Source organism: Vicugna pacos, chromosome 5 (assembly GCF_048564905.1).
Source record: "Vicugna pacos chromosome 5, VicPac4, whole genome shotgun sequence".
Taxonomy (NCBI): Eukaryota; Metazoa; Chordata; class Mammalia; order Artiodactyla; family Camelidae; genus Vicugna; species Vicugna pacos.
In genome coordinates this window covers 94937824-94962352 of record NC_132991.1, presented here as the reverse complement: position 1 = coordinate 94962352, position 24529 = coordinate 94937824, and the positions used below count along the sequence as shown (strand labels likewise).

The 24529-nt window shown below is 58.9% G+C and overlaps 1 protein-coding gene across 5 annotated transcripts in view; it reads left to right on the top strand.

The window, feature by feature from the left end:
- The window catches only part of HDAC4 (histone deacetylase 4), a 268241-nt gene that overhangs the window by 181982 nt on the left and 61730 nt on the right, over positions 1-24529 (top strand). For all 5 annotated transcript variants that reach the window (XM_072961972.1, XM_072961973.1, XM_072961971.1 and 2 more), the window contains 4 exons: positions 6904-7024; positions 12113-12234; positions 19636-19767; positions 21504-21616. In XM_072961972.1, coding sequence (XP_072818073.1) covers positions 6904-7024; positions 12113-12234; positions 19636-19767; positions 21504-21616 — 488 coding nt within the window. The remainder of the gene's footprint in view (positions 1-6903; positions 7025-12112; positions 12235-19635; positions 19768-21503; positions 21617-24529) is intronic.

Below are 24529 nucleotides of genomic sequence, written 5' to 3'. Positions count from 1 at the left end.
CATCCCTGTGTAGCCGCCACCCAGCAGAGCGCCCAGGCCAGGGCAGGAGCCGCCTCGGGGCCCCCGTGCCCGGAGGCCACGCCGCCTGACCACTGACACCCGACACCGAGGGTAACTTTGCTTTTCACCTTGACGTGAGCCGCCTCATCCTCACGTGGGTTTTCGCACTTCGGTTCCTCCACCCGGCGTCGTGCTGTGAAGCCTGTGCTCCCGGTGTGCGGCTCGTCCACTGTCCTGCTGCGTGTGGCCCCTGAGGGGGTTCGTCCCCTCTGGTCGGTGGGTGTGGGGTGGCTTCTGGTCGGAGCTCCTGCAGGTGATGCTGCAGCCCCGGGCGCGGCTCCTGGAGCAGGCGGGCGGGCGTGAGGAGGCGCGGCCGGAGCGTGGGGCGCCCTGGCGGGCAGTTCCCAGGGCGGTTGTGCCGCTCCTGAGGGTCCGCGCTGCCGGCGTTGCCCCGGCACTCACTGCCGGCGGCACTTTCGTCTCCGCTCTGGGGCTGCAGCGCGTCCCCGAGCGCAGGGCACCTTGGCCGGGTTCCCCCTGCCGCTGCCCCGCGGCTGCCCTTCCTGGGAGGCCCTCGTTCAGGCTGCCTGCCCGCTCTTCTGCTGAGACGTCTCCCTTCTTCTTGGTTTGGAGTCGTTCTCTTTGTGCTTAGGAGTCGAGCCCCTTGTGGGTGTGGTGTGTCTCCGGGGTCTTCCTCCCCTCTACCCTCTGTCCTCTGCCCTCTGCCCGGTCCCTCTCCTAAGAGTGCCTTGGGAGCAGCAGAGACCCAGTCCTAATGCCGCCCTATTTGTCAGTCTTTCTGCTCAGTCAGGGTAGAATGTAATTAATCTGTATTATGTCTCTATTATTTTGTTCATTTTATAAATGCTTCCTTTGAAAGAGGATATTATTTTTCCTAAAAGTACGTAGCTAATTTATCCTCATTTTCAGTTTATCTATTTATTTGTACATCCTTAGTAATTGTTTCTAAACGTAAAATTTCATAGCTTTATTAGTTACCGCAGCATTTTGCTCTTAAAATAATCAATATACTTTAAACATAGTTTTACTTGGACTAAGAGTTTCAACATAGAAAGCACGTCAGGAGAAGTTCTGTTCCACAGGAGACCTAATTTTTGTACCAATAGTTGAAAGTTGTCACTAAATCTGAACAGTGTACGTGGTCACATCACGACAGTTAGACGAAAGACGGCTCGCAGGCTCGCTGATCACCCACCGTCGAGATTCCAGGATGAGGACGGAGGCCGTCAGGGGAAGCAGAATGGCAGGTCTGGGCTGCCCACTGCAGAGCCCTCCCCGGGCGCCTGGGAGGACCGGATGCCGCTGCCCGTGGGGTGGGGTGACTGCTAAAATGGAAGGCGGCACCCGCTGCCCCGTGGGCCCTTGAGTGCCGATGGGGTGGGCTGGTGGGGTAGACGGTGCCCGTCACACTCACCACTCTCACTGCCCAGCCGGCCAGCTACGGTCACACCCCTCCGCACCCCGCCAGGCTGGTCCTCTCTACCACGTGTTCTGCTCTGAGGGTGTGGCCGGGGTGCGGATACGTCCAGGCCTGCAGCAGGTGGTGTCAGGAGCCCCCAGCCGTCCTGACGCCCTGATCTGGCGTGGAGGGTGGGCGCCCTCGTTTTCATTTCTAAAACTCCAGGGACGACACTGAGGTGCAGGAGAACCGGGTCTAGGTGGGCGCCCTTGCCCCGGGTCAGGAGGCTGAGCGTCCCAGCAGCTCCGTGGCCTCCCTCCTGTGTCCCCCACGTGGGTGCCACCTTCCGTTTTATCAGTCACCCACAGGCAGCAGCATCCGGTCCCCACAGGCGCCCTGGGAGGGGCTCTGCTGCGGGCAGGACGGCAGGGGAGTGGGGAGCAGAGCCCAGGTGCGCCTGCTGCGCTGCACCCGCCTGGCCTGCGACGCGGGCCCTGCCCCCGTCCGCCCTCTCTCCCTGGCCTGGACCTCTGTGTGTCCTACTCTTGTTTCTCTTTGGAGCGGGGAAATGGTTGTTCATCAGAGGGTGGAGGTCTAGCTGGTGGGGGCCGGCGGGCTGATGGGCGCCCCACTCACCAGCTGCTCGGTACAGCAGGTCTAAAGGAGTTCCTCCAAGTTTCCCAGAAACTTCCAGTGAAAACGTCTCCAGCCTCACGAGGTTTGGAACGACTTGGCTTCAGCAAGCGCAGCAGGCCTGTTTAAGGTCGGAAGCACTTCTGGCCCCCCCTGCCGAGCAGCCCCTTAGCTGAGACATCAGAATGTCCCTGCCTCCCTCCCGGCTGGTCGCAGCGCTGCCCCGGTGGCTGCAGTCCGTGCGTTTGGGCGGCCTGGCTTCGGTGTTAACAACAAGCTGTGCTCCGTCGGGCGTTCGGCCTCAGGGCGCGCGGTCTTGCGAACAGGCGCTGGGCGGTGGGCGCGCCTTGTCCGGGGCTCTGCGTGTGCGGGGCTGGCCGGGGTCCTCCCGCAGGAGGTGCAGCGTAGGGGGCGTTGCGGGCGACACACATGGCATTGAGCATCTCCAGCTTTTAAGCATCTAAAGGTGCAGGGCAAGGCTTCTGTTTTTCAGTTCCTTGGTTTTTTTCTTTTAACGAATTTCTTCTCGAATATTTAATTAAAGTTTTGTTACACTTATCAACGTTTCCTGTGCCTTTTAAATAATTTTAGTATTTTAAATAATTTAAGCATTGTGAATAGTTTTGTCCGTTACTTGTGGTGCCGGTTACTGCTGTTGGTTTGATGGAAGAGCGACTCTTGGACGTCGTGCTCTCACCTTGTTCAGCAAGAACGACCAGTTACGTTCGATTTCGACGAGCTGTGTTTCAGAGCCCAAGCTGTGCTGTCGCAAAGTTTACATCAAAGGGAAAATCTGACGAAAGGCAAGTCCGCCCTCTGAGCGGTTTGGAACTAACACAACTATGTATATTTTTTCCCGTTTATATTCATTCACAAGCGCGACGTGGTTGGGAATCAGGGCCCATATCATAAGGGAAGTCGTGCACTTTGTTTAAAACGATGGCTCAAAGGGCCGGAGTTCAAGGATGGAGCGCCTGCTGTGAGAGCGATCCCCTGCCCTGCTGGCGGCGTCCCGTGTGCAGAGGCGACAGCCCGGCAGAAGCAGGGCTGCGACTGGGACGCAGGGTGTGTCCTCGTCCCTCCCGTGACCTGAAGGCGCTTTGTGTCCTTGACTCACCCCGGACCCCACCGGCTGGCTTCGTGCAGGTACCTCGTACTTCCTCTGTCAACTCTGTCAAACGAGTGACTGATAATCAACGTGAATTAATTTTTTAAAGTGAAAATTAGAAACATTTGGTGTCCATTTCCTGAAGGTGTTTTATTGACTCTGGAGCTTCCATTTCACGAGGGGAGATCTGGTGGGAGATGAGAGTACAGCTAGCACCCGAGGACCAGGATCAGCCTCTTCCCTTTTGAAGTCCCTCCCATTGAGGTCATCTTGTGCGTCCGGAAGTCTGGGTTCGGGGAGCTGGGTTTGTTTCCCTCTGACTCAGGGAGAGCCCAGTGAGGTGCCCCTCTCACCCTGGACAGCCTAGGCAGGTGCCCCAGAGGGACCTCAGCCCTGCCAGGGACCGGCCAGCGTCCCCTCCCGGCCGGCAGCTGCCCCCTCCGCGTCTTGCTGCCTTGCTCGCCACTGGGCTCCGCCACGCGCCCCACCTGCTGGGCTTGGGAGTGTGTCCTTGTCCCTCGGGGGGCAGGAGTCCGAGGTGCGAGCCCTGCACGTGGCCAAAGCAGGGGGATCGGAGTGCTTCTCTGCGTGGCCCCAGGGGCCACTCTGCAGAGGGAAGTGGACACCCGGGAACAGGTACTTCCTGAGAGCGTCGGTGCTGTCTCCTGGGAGGCCCGGGGGAATGTCAAGTCCTGCTCGAGAACTCTGCCTCCTGTCCTGCTTTGCATCCCTGACTCCTTCCGTCCTTTTGGAAGGACCTGAGGGTCAGCTCCTCTGACAGGCTGTCCAGGTCATGGTCCTCCTCATGCACCTCGTCCGGTCCCTGCCCTGCCAGCATCCCTGGAGGGAAACACCAGAGTCCCTCATTTTGCCCCCAGTTCTCCCTGCAGTGGGGTTGGACTCACCTGCACGCTCACCGCACGCTGTGTCCCCTCTGTGTCCTGGCTCCCTGCCTCCCACCCCAAGTTCCTGGTTGTCGGGCACTTTGTGTCCAGACACGGCAACCCTATGCGTGGTTTTTGGTTGTCCCTGGGGCTGGGTGCCCTTCAAGCATGCCAAGTGGCTGCAGGTCACACACGTTGCACACAGATTTCAGTGTCTCTGACACGTTGCACACAGATTTCAGTGTCTCTGTGAGGGTGTAATTTTCAGGCGGGAAAGGCAGTTAGGCCGGAGGTGTTCGGGAGTGTCCGTGTCTGGCCTGGGTGCCCTCAGAGGGGGCCAGGAGGCTTGCTCAGAAGTGGAGGTGCAACCTTCGGTCGTGTCCCACCCACAGTCTGGTCACTCCTCCCGTGGGCCCTTTGCGCTGGGTGTCGTGGGGTCTGTAAGCCAGGTCTGGGCAGCTCTGCCCTGTGGCTGGCGCACCCCGCACACTCAACATCTCGTAACTCCCGGAGCTCAGGCAGCATCTCTGCTCGAGTGACCATGGGCGGCTTCCTCAGGTGCTGAGAAGCCTTGAGACAGATGCCCGTGTGTCCCAGGGACCCTTCCTGACGCGCTGTCCCCATGCTCCCCGGGTTGCCCCTGTTCAGGTCCCCCTGCAGCTGTCAGGGGCCTGTGCCCGGGGGTTCGTTCCGCAGGACCCTAGTCTGTGACGCACAGAAGTCATCGTGAAACAGCCACCGGGGAGGCTGCCTTCCACTCAGGCCTGTTTCCAGCCAGACAAATTCAATCTGTGAATGATGACAGGTGTATTTGGAGTGTGATAAAGGTGGCAGGAAAGACATTTCACTAATGGTGTTAACAATTTATGAGCAATTCATCAGAGTGTCTGTGGAGTCTCTTACACCAAAGTCCACTTCATGCACATCAGAATGAAATGTGAAAAAACAGACAGCGGAATGAATGACAGTCCAACGGCAGAAAAACAAGGGTAAAATGAAACTGAGTATTTCCCGAACTAGTGGAAAGATACATTTCAAAGCTTTCAGGAAATGGGGGGAAGTCAACGGCAGGACGAGAACAGACGCCACAGAAACCAGCGTGTGAACATCTGAACTAGGAATCAGCCCAGTCTCCTCCTTCCCGTGTCGAGGGACACCCAAGTCCACTCCCCCTCCCCCCCACCCCGGAGGATGGGCTGGAGCGGGGAGCTCCCGGCTTCTCCTCCAGCTCAGTCCTCCTGGTGGCCAGCCCCGCGGGAGCCATCCCGGACCCCGCCCGTGTTCTCACCATCTGGGAAATTGCACAGGCTTTAGGAGCTCTGTGCCTGAAGGGACAAACATCTTCTACTATCTCAGCACTCGAGTATAATCCACGTTTCAAAAGGAAACAGACCAGGGCAAACCTTGCACAAGCAGAGTGTCGAGCCGGGAGCCAGGAGGCTTAAATGTGCCAGGCTCGCAAGTGGCGGCTCACAGTAAACGTATTACTGTAAAAAAGCCACACACACCAAAGGGCACACCTGCAGAAGCCTGCGCACGGACCCACGGCACCAGCACCACACCACGCGCAGCGCAGGGAGGTCTGAAAGCAAAGCGGCCGAGGACATAAAGGCACATCGCTGGAGAGAAGGGCCAGCGCCCGCCCTGGTGGCCACCCAGGACCCGACAGTGAGGTACCAGGCAGTCTTCTCATTTGCAGCAAGTGGTGCTCCCGCGTGCGCGTGAGGACGCGGTGGGGGGGGGCGCTCCCGGGCGCGGGTGGAGATGTGGGGTCGGGGGCTTTCGAGCAGTGCTAGGCAGAGACAGAGGTACCGCGTGGAGGCGTTTTGGAGAACGGCTCAGAAGATGCACCCAGGGCTGTACGCTGTGTTCGTTAGACGTAGTCACTTCGCTGATCTCTCCTGAGGAAACGCTCCTAAACGCGGTCGGTGACAGCTCCTCAAAGATGCTGGTGCAGCATGGTTCCCACAGAACCACAGGGGCAACATCTGAAGAGCTCTCCAGTCAGGAAACGGTTTTGTGAAGTACACTTTGCTCACCTCATGAAGCTTTTGCCCACCATTAAAAATGCTGTTTGCAGTCTGTGTGACGACAGGGAGGTTCTCACCTCGTTTCTGACGGAAGGATGGGTCCCAGGTGCTGTGTGGTCCGATGGCAGCTCTACGGAAAGCAGATTTGGTGCCAGCAGACCTTGGATTTGGGTGGTGGGTTCAGGGTCTCTGTGTGTCTGTTTCTCAAGTTTGCCAGTTTTCTTTAATGAGTTGAGTCACCGCCACTCCCACAAGAAAACCACGAAACACGAGCTGTCAGCTTCAGTCCAGCCTGGTGACGTGTGCTTCGCCTGAGTAGGTAGCTGTAGGCTGGAGGGAACAGGGACATCCCTGAAAGGGTTCCCGGGGGCCTGGCTGCCTCCTTTGCGGGAGCCTTGTCCTGCCTGCCCCGGGGACGCTCCGTCCCTTTCTCGCTGCTCGGGGCTGCGATGCTTCGCTTTGCGCAGAAGCTCTGCTCTGTCTCTTTGCTGCAGTGAGAAAGAAGCCTAATTCAGACCTTCTTTTATGTGTGCATATTACAGCTCCCTGTGGCGGGGTTTGTGTTCAGTACAGTAGGTTTTTCTGCTGCTTCCACCTGCATTTTAAATGGGAGGCAGGTATGTAAAGCCGTTCCTGGGAAGAAGGTTCTCTTATTTATAGCCCTCCGTCCTCTTTTCCTTGAGACGCTCTGACGTCAGCAGCGTCCTGAGCTGGAATCCCGCTGCCTGCATCCCTTTCCTGCCGTTTCTGGCACTGGTTCAGGGTCCCCGCCGCTGCATCCCTGGGTCCCAGCCTGGACTCACAGGTCTCCGCTCTCTCCTGTGCCAGGTGCGGTGGCGAGCACGGAAGTGAAGATGAAGCTGCAGGAGTTTGTCCTCAATAAGAAGAAGGCGCTGGCCCACCGGAGCCTGAACCACTGCATGTCCAGCGACCCTCGCTACTGGTACGGGTAAGTGCAGGGGCGGGTCCCCTCCCACCGCCCGGCACGCGTGATGGGGTGGATTTGAGTGGCACTCAGCTCGTCGCCTGTAAGGCAGGTGGGAGGGCGTGGAGTGAGAAACCACGCCCCCCAGCCCTGGGCCCGGCAGCACCTGGTGGGACCCGAGTGGTCAGGAGGTGAATGCACGAGGCGTCGCCCAGATGTGGGTGCTCGTGGGCTGGTGCCTGACCATTTTCTCGGCTTCTCAGGCTGTATTTTGGCCACAAAAGCTGCCTCCTAAACCGAAGCTCTGGTCTGGATTGTCCTTGTGCACCTCCTGGGTTTCTGCCCGGTGTTGCGTTGGTTCTTAAGCAAGTCAAAGGTTCCTGCGCTATTTTCATTGTTTATATACTGAGAACCCCTCCCGGAGCCTCGTCAGCCACAGAGACCACGGAAGTGCCTTGTTAATGCTCAGAACTGAAGAGAGTGGGTGCGTGTTCCATGGGCCTTTACCTGATGGAGGATGCCGTGGGCGGAGGGGCCGTCCTCCAGGCTCGCGCAGCTCAGAGGCTGGCCATTGACACCGGCTGAGTTTGAAATGGAGTCACCAAGCCATGTGGCTTTAAACCTGGTCAGGTGCCTCACAGGGTTTTGCTTCGAATATAAGTTTCTGCTGCTTTCGAGAGTAATTTCATTCTGGAAGAAACATCATAGGGTGGTTTTCATAAATCAAAGATAATTATCATTCATTTCACTGGGGGAAAAGTGTAGCCCTCTGGGGCCCCAAAGTGGACGGCGGTTTGTACAGAAATGCCGCCGAATCCCGTTGAAACGAGCCCTCATGCTCCAGCAGGCGACACCGGGGGTCCTGATACGACCTGAAAGGCACTTTATTCCAAGACTGTCTCCCCCCGAGTGTCTGCGGCCCCTGCACGTCGCACAGACACGTGAGCTGTGCTCACAGCAAGCAGGGTGCTGGTGTGTGCAGCTCCACCGCCCAGGCAGTGAAGGCCACCGTGGTCCCTGAACAGCCGTAAATGACAGCCGCGCACCCGAGAGCGACAGAGAGTTGGGGGGTTCATGGTTAGTTCTGCTGGCAGCGCACCCGGAGACCCCACGTTGAGGTCACACTGATCCGCGGCCTCTCCACCTGTGCCAGCCCCCTGGGATTTGCTGCGCGGAAGCTCCATTGTTCCCCTTTGGGGGGTGCAGCCTGATGCCCCAAACGCAGTAGGTTAGGTAGCTGTTGAGATGTTGTCCGTGCTGTTGAGCTGAAGGCGGCAGGAAAGAAGCTGGGGTGGAGGAGGGGACCCCGGAGTCAGCCTGTACGGCAGTGAGGGGAGGGGCTCCCAGGTCCTGGGTGGGAGGGGTTGGGACGCAGGAGGGAACACTCAGAAGATGTGATCAGCGGGCGAGGAAGCACCCAGGAGCCATTTCAGAAGAGGGAGCTGTCCTGAGAGGCGCCACCAGCGAGGGGGCTACAGCGGTAGCCGTACGAAGGCTGCGGGCCTAGAGAGGGTAGGGGGGAGCCGGGGTTGTGGTTGACCACACTGGAGCTCTTGGATGGGGGCCACAGTGGCATGAGGGGAAGACTGGAGTGGCCAGTGCCAGAACCCCCCATGAGTAGGTCGTGGGGGGCCGGGCTGGCAGGAAGGGAGGCCATGATGATGGGCTTGTAGGTGGTGCGCAGGATGGAGCCCGTCGGTGGGGAAAGTGCGTCCCCCTAGTCCTGGGGCTCCCAGGGAGTGGGTGGCCCTGGGCAGAGCTGCAGGCACCGCCCTGAGAGGTTGGAATTGAGAAGGGCTTTGGGGAGGAGTGTGAACAAGGTGCACCTGGGAGGCGAGGTGGGGGAGATGGGGGCCTGCAGGGCTTCCCAGGGTCAGGAGGGACTGACACGGCTGCTCCTGGGGAGTAGGGCGGCCTCGATCACATCCCCGGCCTGGATGAGGCTTGCTTGTCTGGGTTTAGCATTTGGTGGGGAGAGCCCTCTTCCCCGAGGGGTTGGGGTGAGCAGGCTGGAATGGGGATGGCTTTTAGCAGCTTTCTTGTTTTGTCCCCCAAACCAGACCAAATCATGGAGTGAACCACACAGTCACTTGCTGCGTGGTGGGAAAACTTTGCTGGAAAGAACCAGCTTAAATGCCGTAGACTGAACGTGAAAGCTGGATTGTTAAAACTTCCAGAAGAAAACACAGGAGAAAGGGGTGGAGGTTCCTCCCAGAGGGCAGAGGGCGCTGCCAGTGGGGACGACACCATCCTGGGTCGTTACCGGAGTGGCGGTTCCACGGTGGACACGCATCAGAAGTGTCCCCTTTAGACTCGGTGCGAGTCTGCGCTGTCTACTGCGGCAGCCCCCAGCCACGCTTGGCTTCTGAGCATTGAAACCGGGGTGGAAACTGAGGCGAGCTGCCACCATCAGGCACGCTGGACCTCGAGCCTCGGCGTGAAACGCAACTGTGACTGTCTCGTGGACGCTTGCGGACAGGCTGCGCGTTGAGACAACGGGATGCTGGGTGTGCAGGGGCAGGAGACTGGGGCTCCTGCCGCCGCTTTCTCTGTGCTCGCAGTAACGTTTACAGCCGCTCGCGTAGCTTGCTGTTGGCCAAGGCTGGTGTGAGTGATGGAAAGTTTTATTTAAGTCACTTGGATAAATCTGTAACGGGAAGGGCCAGCTGTTGACAGAATTTGAACAGGCGAGTCTGCGTCTAGCATTATTCCTTATTGCAGTCAAAGTAACCTTTAGAGAGGAAACAAGGCATGTTTGCGCTGCAATCTTCGTCAGAAGGGGTTGTCGTTAAGAAAAGACGCCCTTTCAGTTAACCAGGATGGCGGCAGATGTACGACAGAGCCGCCCTCCCCGGGCTGGACGAGGGGTCGGAAGCGTGGAAGGTCGGTGATGGTCAGGGCGGAGGTGGGCAGAAGACGGCCCTGCAGAGGGGGTGTGTGTGTGGGTGTGCGCGCGCACGCACGTGGGAGTGGGTGACTGTGCGTGCGGGTGGGATGGGGTGAGTCCTAGGTGTGGGGGGCGCACGGGGGTGGGATGCGTGGGGGGGGTGAGTGTGAGGGCACATGCAGCCAGGCACAGAGTTGACTTGGGCTCACACGCCCAGACCCTTGCTCGCTGGGGCAGGTGTCAGCCCCGGGCTGTGTGACGCGTGGCTGCCCCACCGGAGGGCAGACGATGTGTGTTGTCCCCGAGAAGCCCTTCTCTTGGCCTCTCAAGGAGGCCTGAGCATCACCGTCACGTCGTGATGAGTTGTCTTCCCTGGCTTTGCCCGGCTCGGGGGAGTTAGGCTGCTGTGCGTGACCTGAGTCACTCTTGTGAAGCCTGGCGTCAGTCACCTGTGATGGTACCAGCTGGGTTGGTCCGGCCGCCTGCTCCCGATGCCTGGAATTCTCCCCTAGACCGTGCGGAACAGGCCTGCCCAGGGCTCTCGGGCAGCACACCACGCGGAGCCCCGCCAGCTGCCTCCTCATCTCACTCATTTTGAGTCTGGACGAGAAAGTAAGGACCTGAACACTGACGGCCTCGGTGCGCAAGGGACCAGAACAGAAGAGAAAGCCTGTTAGATCTCAGACAACTAGCTTTTCCAGCTTCTGGCTTAATCACAAACAGACTCCACCACTAATGTGGAACGACAATGGTGATTAGTGTCTACAATAACATTTCATTAGTAATCACTGTGTTTTCAAATCGCATAACACACAGAGCCTTTTTCTGTGTTTCTTACGAAAGAGAAAGTAAAGTTTTTCTCAGGTTATAGCTTGGCGCGAAACTGGCCAAGGCCGTGCTGCCCGGAGGACAGGACCTGAAGATGTGATGAATTATAGAGAGTTGCCTCAGACCTTCAGTGAGATTGTGCGGGAGTGGCTCCCTGAGGCCTGGTAGAACCCGCTGGCGAGGGTGCAGCCAGCAGCAGGGTGGCCTGTCCCACCCTGAGCCCCCGCCCTGGCATCCCTGAGCATGTCCTGATGGAGGCGGTGTGCCCTGGGTGGCGGCGGCGGGGTCACCACCCCGCTGGGCTGTTCTCTGGGCTCCCTGAGCACTTCTCATGGGGCACACGGGCTGCAGTCGTTGCACTGCTCTCTGAGCATCACGTTCTCTGCACCAGTTTGCTCTCCAATATTTCAATATCCACCTGTAAGCATTTAAGAGCTCACACTCTTAATTCAAATAACACCAGGTGCACGGATGTGGAGTACTGTGTATTCAAATAAATAGTCTAACAAATTCCAAATAAGCAAGTTGGCAAATTGGTTTCAAGCCATTAAGCAGATTACACAGTTTAAAGACTCACAGATTTCGTTACACCTCCAGTGCCTCCGGCAAGGCTCAGCGGGCGGCCCCGTCAAAGGAGGTCGCTGCAGGCTCTCCTGAGTGCAGCCAGCCCCCCCCCCATTCCGAGGCCGGACCCCACCCCCTCCAAGCCCCTCCTGACCGCTGCCCAGTCTACTCATCGTAAGGATTTTTGAGCTGTGCCCACTGTTCATAAAGGCAGTAAATGTCCTGGCTCAGCTCCCAGGGCAGTGTGGTTGCTGTCAACCCCTCATTCCCGAGGAAGGGGAGATGGCTGGGGTGACTGTCCTGTGAAGGCACGGATGCAGACTGTATACTTTATGCTGAAGGGACGTCTCCACGTGGCTTCTGCCCTTGAGGACCCTGACACCACCAGCACTTGTCCCCGCAGCGCCCCCACCAGGTCTCAGCTGCCTCTGACGCTCCTGTGTTCCCTACACCTGGAGCCCCCATCTCCCTCTGCCCTCCGCGCCCCAGGGGCAGGCCCCTCTGTGGCCGGTGGTGACCCCCGTGTAGCCTCAGAACCGACCAGGTCAGGAGCTGCCCGAGGGGAAGGGGCAGGGCAGAGCCCCGGCGCCAGGACCGCAGGCCCGCGGTCAGCAGAGGCTGCGGCCAGCACATGTCCGCTGGTTCACGGTTGGTTTTATTTCATTTCAGTCTTGCCCCAGAGAGAAGGCCAGTTTGCCTCGGAGGCCGGCCACCTAGCTGGGCTGACGGGTCAGGAGAAGGAGCCCCGCCGTGGGGCACCTGGGGCTCCGGCGCGCACAGCGTGGGCCGGGTCGGTGCCGAGTAACTGAGTCTGTCCCGCCTTCTCTCTCCAGGAAGACGCAGCACAGCTCCCTGGACCAGAGCTCCCCGCCGCAGAGCGGGGTGTCGGCCTCCTGCAACCACCCGGTCCTGGGCCTGTACGACGCCAAGGACGACTTTCCTCTCAGAAAGACAGGTCGGTGCCTGGGGGCCTGGGGCCTGGGGGCGCACTCAGGGAACACCTGCTCGTTTAAACTGTGTGCTCTTGTGTTAGAGCGTCATTGTGAGATGATGCCCCCGAGGGCTCCCTTACGATTCACGCCGGAAGCAGTGAGCCTCGCTCGCGTACACCTGCTTTTCCAAACTCAGACTCACCGCTTAACAACATGACGCTAGCGTCCCTTTTGGCGGTGTGCTCTGCTCGGTCGCAGTCCGCGGGGGCCCTTGGTGAGCAGGGGACACGGCAGCCCTGCGTGACGGGCCTCAAGTGCCTTCAGCGAGAGAGCCAGTCAGGGTTTGGCCCTCAGCGGGAGCAGCCAGGGGTTCCAGATTGGGAGGGACATTTGTACAAGGAAGGAACACTCTGCCCTCCTGCAGAGACGTCTCAGGGTGGCCTGGAGGGGTTCTGCCACAAACCAGAAGGAGAAGGTGTTTAGACACAAGCAGGCTGCCCGCCTGGGGTCTCTTGGACTTTCTCTAGTGGTGACGGTGTAAGTGGGTGGTGACTTTGAAGACAGATCAGATTGGGGGGGCAGTGCACTGGGGTGGCCAGAAGGGCAGGGGCCAGAGAAGGAGTGACCGAGCGGTGAGGGCCTGGCTGCTGGTGGATGAAGGGCACGCTGGTCTGGGGGCGGCAGCTGGAGCCCGCGGCTGAGGGTGCTGTGGGGGTCCCGGCCCCGCTAGGTGGGAGTGGGTCTGCTACACAGCTGCTTCTCATAAGCACAAAGTTTGTTTGATCTGAAGGGGTTTGGTCCATTCCAGACAGAAATGCTTTAAAGCAGCTTCACCCAAGCGATGGGTGTTGAGATGGGGCTGGGGACGCCCCTGCTGCCCCGTCCCAAAGACAGCAGCCGTGTGGCCTCTCAGTTGGCAGAGCTGTGCTCCAGGGAGGGCTTGGTGTCGCAAACCTGGACTCGAGGGCTGGAAGTGAACGGGGAGATTACAGTTCAGCCTCAGTAGGGCTGACCGACATCCCAGGTGCATGGGGGGCGGCTGCGTCCCTCGGGCTGGACCCCAGCGTGCAGGCGGGGCTGCATTTGGGCCCTGGACCTGGACCCTTTACTGGGGAAGGTGAAAGCCTGTCGTCTGTCTTCGTCTCTCCGGTGTCAGTGTGTGGCTGTCACTCATGTTTGCTGAGAAGGGCTGTGGGTTTTACCCAGAGACACACCGCAGGCTCCACAGAAATAGGTTCTGTTGTGATGGGGGCGGCTCCCCTGCACTGCCCTGCACGCCCTGATCCTGCAGACTCAGGCTGTGACCCCCAAACCCAAGTCAGCAAGCGGGGCGCTGTGCTGGGAGGGAGACCCGGGGCGAGGAGACGGAGACCGCGCCTGCCCCGGGGAGTGGAGCCAGGGGTTGCTCGCCTTGTGGCCAGTGGGTCACGGTCCGGCCGCTCGGGTGGGGCTCCCCCAGGTCTGCAGCTCCGTGCCCCATGACAGCCTCTCCCTGGCCTCAGCTCCTCACCATGAAGTGGGTGCACTGAGTGTGCGGCATATCCCCCAGCCCTGGGGGTGGCCAGGTGGCGCCCGGGGCAGTGGACGTGGGAGATGGACGTGCGGGGCTGAGCGCCGGGCTGCCCAGCAGGGCCGTCCGCCTCTCGCTGGGGCTTCCTTGCGGGAAAGCACGTCTGTCCCTTCCCACTGAGGCCCCGTGAGAAGTCAGAACATCGTCTGGCCCCGAGCAGCTCCCCGCACGTGCCCACACCCCACTCACGGTCGGACGGGGTCCTGTCCACGGGCAGGCGTTCGCTCTGGCCCTGCCTGGCCCAGGCAGACTCAGCCAGCATCGCCTGGAGACCCTCGTCGAGAAGGGCTCCCTTCAAACCTTGATGTCTGTCAGACCCAAACTGCTTCTCGTGTGGGACATCCCCGGTGTGATGTGGACCTGGCCTTTCCCAGATACGCTCATTCGTATCTGAGCTGGACGGCCATCTCAGACAAGACACTGAGTCGATTGATTTAGCAGGAAGAGGGTGTAGACGGTTCCAGCGTTAAGCTTCACGTAAAGTGCTTTTTTAATCTAAAAAAATTCACGAAAGCAATGCATACTTACAACAAATTAAAACATCTGCGAAAGGCACACGTCCTGAGTCCGACTTCCGGGAGGCGCTCCTGTGATCGGTTTGGCATCTGTCTGTCCAGGTACCGTCTGTGCCTGTGCCTGTGCCTGTGCGTGGAGGTGTGTGTCTGTGTGTGTGAGATATGTGTGTGGTCTTTTTCTCCACCAAAACACTGGCTTTGCCTTTCGGCCTGTTACTTTATTCTCTATCCGATGTTATACCACGGACACCAGCCGTTTCAGTGTGTGACGATCAGCGCCTTTTTCCGTATGACTCCAGTGTGCAAGTATCGTAGAAGTTGTAACTGTTTCCTGGTTTTTATTTTGCCAGCAAACATGGGTACCTCTGTTCACTGTTTCTGGAGGATAGCATCCTAAAAATGGGACTGCCAGCTCAAAAGAGGCTGCGCACCCTACAAGAACGAGCACACCGCATCCCACCAGCGGCTCACGAGAGGCCCTCATCCCCTGGGTGACGGGGTGCTTCAGGCTCACTGTAGCCAGCCTGACGCAGAAGTCGGGATCTCTGACGTTTCCACGAGCAGTTCTGCCACTGTTAGGAAAGTTTGGGTGACTTTATCTTTCATCTTCCCTCCTCAAAAGTGAGCTTCGTGCCATGCTGCCAAACCGCTGCGTCTCACTCCTGTGGGTGCCGGGTGGCCCGTGCCCCTGAGCCGGGCTGTCTTTCTGGTCCAGCACGCTCCCGTGCCCAGCGTCTGGACCACGCCGGTCACACAGGGAGGGTCCCTCCCTGTGTGGTGTTTGGTGGCTGCTCCCCCGTCCTTTTTCCCAGGCACTGTTTTCTCGTTGCTTTGTGGACACTCTTTATATGTTATGTACTATCCTGTGTCGTGTGTCCTGCGAAGATCATACTCCAGCCTGTCATTTGTCTTTCTAGGGTTCTCTTTTGTCGTTATCAGAGTAAACAAATGTGCATAAATCAAACAACCTCACAAGGCTCATGCCAGGAACAGCGGCCCTGCCCCGCCCTGCCCGGCCCTGTGTCGTGGCCACAAGGCACAGAAAGTGCAGCTTGAACCCATGGTGACCGGGGCTGCCCTTCCTTTCCTGTGTAACTTTCCTTTATCCTGAAGTTGATCGCTTTTTTCATTTGCTTAGTTTTCTGGGAGCCTGGATTTTTTTTAATTGATGTATAGTTGATATATGATATTATATAAGATTCAGGTGTACAATTTTTAAAGGTTCTACTCCATTTAGAGTCACTGTAAACCACTGGCTCTGTTCCCCGTGTGTCTCTGTGCCTGCTTTTGCTTCAGCTCCAGGGCAGGCGGGCCAGAGGCTCTGCTCAGGCCGGGAAGACTCGCTCCTGTCCCCACGGCCCCAGCCGGGCCCCTGGGCCCCTCCCCTTGGCGGTCTCCTGGCGGGGGGGCCCTGCCTCGTCCCCAGACTCCACGTGTTCCTTCGTCCTTGGTTGTGCAGCTCCCCGAGCTTCCTGAGAAATCGCACACAGAATATGAGTTTTTTGAGTCTCTGGTAAATGTGTTTGTTTATTCCGGCTCCCACTTGGCAGAGAACAGGGTTGGGTCTAGAAGTCACTTCTCTTCACGACTTTCAGGTCTTCTCCTGCCCTGAGTAGCTGCTGCAGAATCTGACGCCACTCGCAAGGCTGGCCCTTGGTGCCCCCCGCCCCTCCCTGGCTCTGAAAGTTTCCCGGATCCCCCAGTGAAGGGCTGTGGGCCTTGGCCGTCTGGGGCCACGGCGAGCCCACGGCGCCCCCTCCGGGACACCAGGTCTCCTGATGGAGCTTCACGCCTTGAATCACCTGTCAGCGATCTTCCCCACTCTGTTCTGTCCACTCCTGGGCTTTGCATTGACTTGATGTCGGGCCTCCCGTCGTTTCATTTTCTCCCCTTTCTCTTCAGGTGCCTTCTTTCAGCACCTCCATTTTTATTTGAAGTTTCCTTTGCTGCCCTTGCAGGGTTCCAGGAAGAGCAGCTGCGAGCACAGGCCCGGGGGTGCTTTCTGCACCTGATCCCGTCCTGTCTTGTCCTGTCCTGTCCCATCCCATCCCATCTTGTCCCATCCCGTCCTGTCCCATCCTGTCCTGTACCGTCCCATCCCATCCTGCTGCCACCACCACGTCCTGAGCATCCTGGGTGTCTGGATGTCTGCTTTCCCCGCCGGCTGCTGGACGTGGTGCCAGGACAAAGCAGTGTTGCTTCCAGACAGGCTGACCTCTGTGTGTGTGTCCCTGTGTCCCCTTGACTGTTAAACAGTTCGGGCTTACAACTGCACGAGGTGTTATGCTGTGACAGCCGTGGAGAGAACTAAAACGTCAGGAAAATCAGTGCAGGGGAGGTGAGGGACAGTGAAGAGCCAGCCTGCGACTCATGGACGTGCTCCTGCCCGAGGAGGGGCAGGTGCTGGGGATGGGGCAGAATTTTTAGGTTGGGGGAGAGAGTGAATGGTCTTATCTGCCCCCGTCTGATGGCCTTTAGGGGAAGCGCCCCGGGGCCCCGGGAGCAGGCACCCCATCTGTGGAGACCCTCGGCATCCACGTGCTGTGAGCCGCGCCTCCCAACCCTTCTGTGCTCTGCTTCTAGCAGCCCCACCCCCTCAGGAGGCACAAGCAGTAGCTCTGGTCACTGGGCTCAGCTCCGGCGGGACCTCCAGTGCAGTCAGGGGCAACTGGCGGGGCGTGTGGCTGCACGGCCCTGCACATGGCAGTGTGACCGTGACCTTATCGCAGGCAGGTGGCAACCCGCCTGCATCCTCGGGAGCCGTCTGGGCGATGACGTTTCACAGATTTCAGGAAACGGGCTTATGAATGAACAGCCGGACAGTGGGCCACTGTGCTTCTGCGGTGGAGTCTGCGACTCACTCCAGCGTGAGCTGTCCCCAGACTAGAGGCTGCCGCCCTCTCCATCACTGCCACCACGCAGGAGAAAGCCCCAGAACCGGCTGGGGAAGGGCCCACCCCAGCCCTGCGCCGGAAGGTCGAGCACCCACCCATCAGTTAAACGCGCTGTCTCGGCCGCAGCCCCGTGTTTCCATGTTGCACTGGGCCCCGCACGTCGGGAGGGCCAGCAGCTGCAGCTGGCGCAGGGAGTGGTGAGTCCCTCACTGGGTCCTCTTTTGCAGGACAGGCACCTCTGAATTCACTAGGACCAGAGGGCAGGACAGACCCTTCGGTCTTTTGGAGTTTCCTGCCCAAGTGTTAGGGGGTGGCAGGGAGGGCAAGAAATAGGTAACTGAACAGAGTAATTTCAGACAGTGAAATGGCTGCTGTGTGGCACCAGAGGGTCAGGGTGGGGGCAGCCAGCTTGTGCCTCACGCAGCGGCTGAGGGAGGCCAGGGTGGGCCCTGGGGTGGATGGGGGCCAGGAGTGGATGGGGAGAGCGTGAGTCACACTAGGAGTCTGGGGTCCTTGGGCAGGGGACGTGGGAGGACAGACAAGGGGCAGAGTCTGACTGCCCTGCTGATGACCTGGTGGTATCGTCACTCAGCCAGGAACTTTGGACGTGAAATGGCCTGCAGGGCAGTCCCAGTGCACGGCTGGTCTGAGGCTGGCCCCTGGTGACCCTGTTGCCACCGCCCCACCCACACACCATCTCCTGATGCCACATGGCCCTGCTTCACCGCTTCCAGGCAGCCCCTGACGGGGCCCTTCCACAGGGGCCGGACCCTGCGCTGCCCTGGCTCCCAGGGGCGCCCTCTCCCCTCAGCCCGTGAACGGACCAGTGGTTGAGGAAGCCCCGTGTGGACTCGGCTGAGGTCTGGGTGGTGGGGGAAGAGCTGCTGTTGTCTTGATTATCAGTCTGGTGAGATTATAGCTTTTTTTTTCTTCTTAAATAATAGCAAAGTAAGAAACTCAGCATAGAAATAGAAATAAATGAAATGTGAATCTCCGGTTATCTCAGTGGTCTAAAAAGTGTCTATAAAAGTAGAAGCAGAGCCCTGGCTGGTGGAGAGGCTGGTTCACGGTCGCTCCTTTTCCTCTCTCGTGGTGGAAGCCCTTCCAGGGAGCCTTGCTTGACACACAAACACTTCAGAGCAGACAGGGCATCTCTCGCTGAACCCGGGCCTTGGAGACAGGCTGAGCCTCTGGAAGGGGCTGCCGCCTTCCTAACAGGTTTTGATTTCTTGGGGCAGTGTAGGCGGCCAGCTTCTCACTCCCCCTTCCAGGGCCCACAGAGCAGCAGGCCTTTGCCTCCTTCAGAGTCACCTGGTGGCGCGGACCCCTCAGCGCTGCTCCCCAAGGGGCGGAGCCGGCAGCCACGAGACACACGCGTGGCCCAATTTGCATAGCCCCAGCCAGCTTACTTCCGATTCCAGGGGAGACTCGATTGTGTTGCTTGTTGCTCTAGAGAGCAGTAAAGTTCCTGTTCCAGGAAGATTAAAAACAGCAGGGTAGCTGATTAAAAATGAAAACAAGAGGTAAAAACTGACTAATCTGCGAATCCACAGTAGTAGGAGGTTGAACGCAGTCAAGTAAAACCTCAGGACACAGGCATCTCCGGCGTGGGGGCGGCCTCGCCCTGCCCTGGGCTCCAGCGCCGCCGGCCACTGGACCAGGAGGTGCCTGTGCCGGGTCCACACAGCGGGCGCCGGCGGCAGCCTCACCTGAGTGCTGGAGTTTCCCACAGTGGGTCCCACCCCAGATGGGTGACTGGACTGGTCTGGGGGTGGTCTGGGTCCAGGTGCAGAGGGTGGCGCCACCGAGGGCTTAAAGCTGCGGGTTCACAAAGGGCTCCGTCCACGCAAGTAGAGCTGTTAACAAAACCAAACCGAGCCAGACACCTGTGCCCTGGGGTCAGGCGAATGCAGAGGGAGACGGGCACTCACCCGTACAGTGTGGCCTGTCCTCTCACTGGGGTGGCGGTGCCCTCGCGCCTTCACAGCGGCCATGCAGAGGTGGCCAGGAGCTCACATGAGCAGCTCGTTCCTGGGTGCTTACGTGTAGGTGGGGTTTTGATTTGCAGGTGAACAGAAAGCCTGAAATGTGGAAATCGTAACAACATTCATGAGCCAGAGCGAAACAGACTGCCCCTGCCCACCAGCTTCCTTCCCGACGGCTCGTGGGCGCAGCGGCAGCCCCACACGGACGTAGCCCTCTGCGGCAGAAAGTCCACCGACGGCCTCCGGACGCTTGACTCAGCGTCTGGACTGATGCCGGAGACGGGAAGCAGTCGCCTGTGGGCCCCGGGCCACTGCCCTCGCGCTCCCCTCGCGCTCCCTGGAACAGCACGCTCGTGTTCAGCTAGTGTTTACCCAGGGTGCAGTTTCTTAAACCGCCAGCAAGACGACTTTGACCACAGCTGTGTCTGCCTGGCTGTGATGATGTCTCCTCTCCCCACAGCTTCTGAGCCCAATCTGAAGTTACGCTCCAGGCTGAAGCAGAAAGTGGCTGAAAGACGCAGCAGCCCCCTGCTACGCAGGAAAGATGGGCCGGTGGTTACCGCTCTGAAGAAGCGTCCGCTGGATGTCACTGGTACGTTAGCGTGAACCCCGCCGCCCTCCTCCCTGAGAGGCTCTCCCGCTCCTGCACAGGACGCCCACCCCAAGTGCCCTGTGCCCACAGCGCCAGCCCTGCGAGTCCCGAGAGCCACAGCTGGTGCCCCGGTGGGGGAGGGCTCGGGGCACATCCCTGTACGGCGGGTCCTGCTCCCAGCGTCCGTCTCAAAAAGCCGGTACCCCGGCCCTGGAGGTGAGAGCTGTCGCTCTGACGTGGCAGGGGTTAAGTGGAGGTTTCTCTGAAGGTGGGGTTTTTCGCTGATCCTGCCCCATCTGGTAAATCCCATGTTTCTAAGCTGCCCCCACTGCCCATCAAACAGTGTCAGAAGCACTGGAGAGCCAGAGAATCGTCCTGGGAAGCGTGGGACAGGTGGGCTGAGGAAGGAGGAGGCAGCTTGGCTGGGAGTTCCCCTCCTCTTGGGCCACGCGCTGCTCTTGGCCTCCACCTAGCTGCCGAGAAGGAGGCGGGCGCTCCTTCGCAGTGGGAGCCGGGAGCAGACTCCCTGGGCCCGGATCTCAGAGCCTGGCCTGCAGGGCCCTCAGGGTCGGGAGCTGAGGGTGGGTGCTGCCACCCCCCCCCCCCCCGCCGCCAGTGTCCAGCTGGCCCCGGCTCTCAGAGTCCAGCGGGCCCCACGGGCAGCCGTGGGCAGCACTCGGGTTGTGGGGGCGCCTGCTCGCCTGCTTCTGGGCTGGGCCTCTTGACCCGCGATGGCTCTGGGGGGTGGCCTGCTGAGGGAGGCGGCCCAGGCCTCCCCTCCGCTCGCCGTCACAACCTCCCCCCACCTGCTATGGCGCTTCCTCTTCCCGAGCCAGCGAGTCCAGACCGGGCAGAGTCTCGAGCCGTCGGTTATGTGGGTGGTGGGCGCTCGGGAGGGAGGGGCAGACGGCTCCGGTGGGATTTCTTTGAGAGGTTTTAACCAGGTGATGCTGTTGTCAGACACCCATAGCCCAACAGGAAAGCATGAGGGCGAAACAAGCCCTTCCAGAGCGTCGCGCATCCCAGGGCTTCCCATCACCCATTTGCACGAGCAGCAGTAGCGGCCGCCTTGCGAGGGGGATCCGGGTGGAACGGACTCCTCAGTCCTGGCTCCCGTGGGGTGGAGCCTGGTCCCCGAGAGTGGTGGGCCGCTTACACCTCCACAGCTCCCTGGAGGTTACCTTGGGGTGGCTTTTTCGGATCACTCTGATCAGTCATGGAAGCCACCAGCTCTGGTCTTCCCTGCACGTTTGAAAAATGAGAGGATTGGTTCCAAGTGAACGTTAACGTGGGGAGACTCTAAGTCGGCACAGATGGTAACTTTGACCTTCCCTGGCTCCCAGCCGTTGGCTTCTGTGTTTTCTTGCCTTTCGTTGTTAGAATATTAACAAGAGTTCAGGGCTTATGTTTCTGGTGTTGAAGATCATCTTGAGACTTCTCAAAAGAGGAATAAAATAGGCCGTGTGCCAGCCGAGCCGGCTCAGGTGGAGCCTCCGGGAACCACAGGTCTGCAGAGCTCATGACGCATCGATGGCCGAGCTGAGAGTAGGAATTGGCTCCAGGGCCCCTGTTTGGGGACCATGGTCCTGTCCTTCCTTGCGGGACTCCTGCCAGTCAGCCGGCCCCGAAGCACAGCTCCCCGGGGGGCCAGGGCAGCCTGGGCCCCCGTGAGCATGTCCAGTGGCCTTGCCCGGAACCCTCGCCGAGCCCGGCTCACGAGTGCTTCTCCCCCACAGACTCCGCGTGCAGCAGTGCCCCGGGCTCCGCCCCCAGCTCACCCAACAACAGCTCCGGGAACGTCAGCACGGAGAATGGGATCGCGCCCGCCGTCCCCAGCATCCCGACCGAGGTCAGTGCCCAGAGCTCCCATCCCTGTCCGGTGTTTTTGGCCAGCCCAGAGGTGGAGCCAAAGAGCAGTTTCCATATGCCCTTGAATCCTGTCAGGGCGGCATTTCAGAAGTGTCTCGGGAACCGTGAGCTTCAGGCCACAGGGCCAGTGCCCCTTGCCTCTTCCTGCAGACCCCAGGTGCCCTGCAGGTGCAGGGGGATGTGGGTGCACAGAGCTTCAGGGAGAAGGGGTGGGGGCCGCTCTGGCCAGGAGGAGGGCCCCGGGCTGGCTGCAGGGCGTGCCCCTGACTGGACTTGGGTTGGGGCGGCATTCAGGGCAGCAAGTTCCAGAACCTTCGCTCCATATGTTCACCTCTCCTGATTTCGCTCCCTCTGCCCATCCCACGGGTGTCTTTGGGGCTCCTGCCTCCTGCCTGTCTGGGTCCGGCCCCCAGCCAAGGGCGCTGCCCCCCGTACTGCCCAGGATGGGCAGGTGCTGACCAGTACTGGGAAGGATGCAGGAATTTCATGCAGCCGAGCACATGGGGAAGCCGGCTCCACACCCAGTTCCCGGGAACCAAGCAGTGGTGCCTGCCGCCTCCTGCTGAGGACGGTCCTGCTGAACAGGGGTTTCTCCTGGTTTTTTTTTTTTAAGCACCCTCTAACTTGCAGGAGGTTGTAATGTATTCAACGCGGTTATTTGCTTTCCTCTTACGCGTTCAGGCACGAACCCCGCCCTCCCAGAGGCTGACAGCTCTTGGCCGGCGTCCGCAGGCGCACGTGCATGCCAAGCATTTTCATTTGAAATTTCTAGACGCTTAATGTGTCAGCAGATTTTTGGAATCCAGACTTACTGCTGGAAATGATTTTGCACCCCTGCCTCTAGTTTGCTTAATCCATATTCTTTTTCTTTACGTCTCTTTCTTTTATGACCTGTCCACTTCAACCTACCTGTTTAAATACTTGTTTATAGATGGTTAAGTTTTAACAGTCCTTCTCTGTAAGACTGAGGTCATAGCTGAGGTCTACCTGGAATTAGCCTTAGAACCTGGCCTAAAAGCTGCTTCCTGGACCGAGACGTAAATGGTATCTGTGGCTTGTTGATAGTGGCCGCAGATCTTGAGTTTATTTAACTTTGGCAGTTACCTACCTAATGGTTCATGTTGTCAAGATGCCTTATTCAGGTGGATGCCGGTTTAAATTGTGTGTTAATTTTTACAAATCACATGGTAAAGTCAGTTCAGCTCCTGCAAGTTCATAGAAGATGGAAAAGGAGTCACAGGAATGTGAAGGGTGCAGTTTTCATGGGAGAGGCTCACTGTACTCACAGGGGGCTCTTTGAGAATTCGATCACGTCCTTTGTGGATTTCAAGTAGAAATCCTTAGAACAGGACAGTTCCCTGAGCGCTTCTGTGACGCCGAGGCCAAGGCCGAGGCTGGCCGCTCCACGTCCTCTGATCCAGAGGCAGCGTGGGGGCCTCACACAGGAGGGGGTCCTTGTGTGGGAGGGGACCACTGGCCTGGCTCTGCACCCCCTCCCGCTGGACAGAGAGAAGCTCAGCACCCCCCACCTCCCTCATGCGGAGGAAGCTGGGCTCCTCTAGCCCGGAGACAGTCTCCCGGAGGAGCCGCGCCGTCCGGTGCAGAAAGCCAAGTGTGGTCGGAGGCATGCCGCGGGCGCGCTGACCCGGCCCGGACTCTCCATGGAGCACTGGGCAGCTGAGCATTTTCATAATGGGGCAGGTGGAGACGGCCAACACCGGAAACATGGACAAGTCAACACACCAGGCGATTCCCAGAAGGCTGCTTTATTTCCAAAAATAAATTAGGTTTAAAAAAACAAGACAGGCTGGGTTGTAAAGAGGAAATGATAACTTTGCAAATGTCGGATGTTTGCTTATTTTGTTCCTGGACAGTTACAATACAGCGAAACCGTGCTTTCCTTGGCAGTGTCAGTCACTTTCTCTAAATCACAGCTTGCCGGTGCTTTTGTCTAGGAGAAGGCGACTTCTTAAGTAGCCCTCTAGGCGTTACAGTTCAGCGTGATGTGTGGCCAAACATCTGTCCGGGTGAGGGCGCACTCAGTTTCCTCCCCAGTGAAGAGAGCCGGTCTTTCTGTTTTCCCTGATGGCACGAGGACGGCGTTCATCAGGTGTGTGTTTCCAGATGACGCCGAGCATGACCGCATCAGAGCCACCTGGGGACCGTGCAGGGCTCGGAACGTCGACGCCCACGCCGGGAAGGTAGTCCCTCCGTCCTTCACCGGAGTGAACGGCGGCGCCTCCTGGCTGGGGCTGCGGCCCGCACGCCGCTGTTTACAGTAACTCAGGATGACTTTCGACTCATATTTTTTTTACCTTGCAGATGAAGTTTTAAAGCACCCACAGCATTTCTCATCCTTAACTATTGAGTCCACTGTGAGAAGCAGGAGAAAACCAGTGTTGTCTCCGTACACCACCAGCGAGCGCTGGGACGGGCCACCTGCTCGTCCTCTTCTTTGTGTGCTCTTGGTCCTGCACGTGTCCCTGAGGGTCTCCTGAGGAGGGGACCCTGCGTGAATGAAACAGTGTCCTTATAGCAAAGAATGTTCATTTTAGTGACAAAACGATGTGAAATACTGCAGTATTCAAGTCCTTGGAGGATGCTGCCTGACCACACGCAGTAAACAAGGTCCCGAGTAACCGGCACAGCTTTCCCCGACCGCCCGAGCATCCCCGTGTGTAAACACGTGCCCTCCCCGACTTCCCTGGCACGTGCGCGCGCGCCCCTGGTCAGGTCTGTCTGCATCTGGCCGCTTCCTCAGAACACATCCTGCAAGAGGAGGTGGTCTCTAGGATCAAACGTTAGGTCAGTTTCTCAGGCTTCAGACGTGGACTGCCAAACTGTCCTGCAGAAAGAGCGGGCCCGTGTATAACCCACCTGGCGGTGCGCTTCT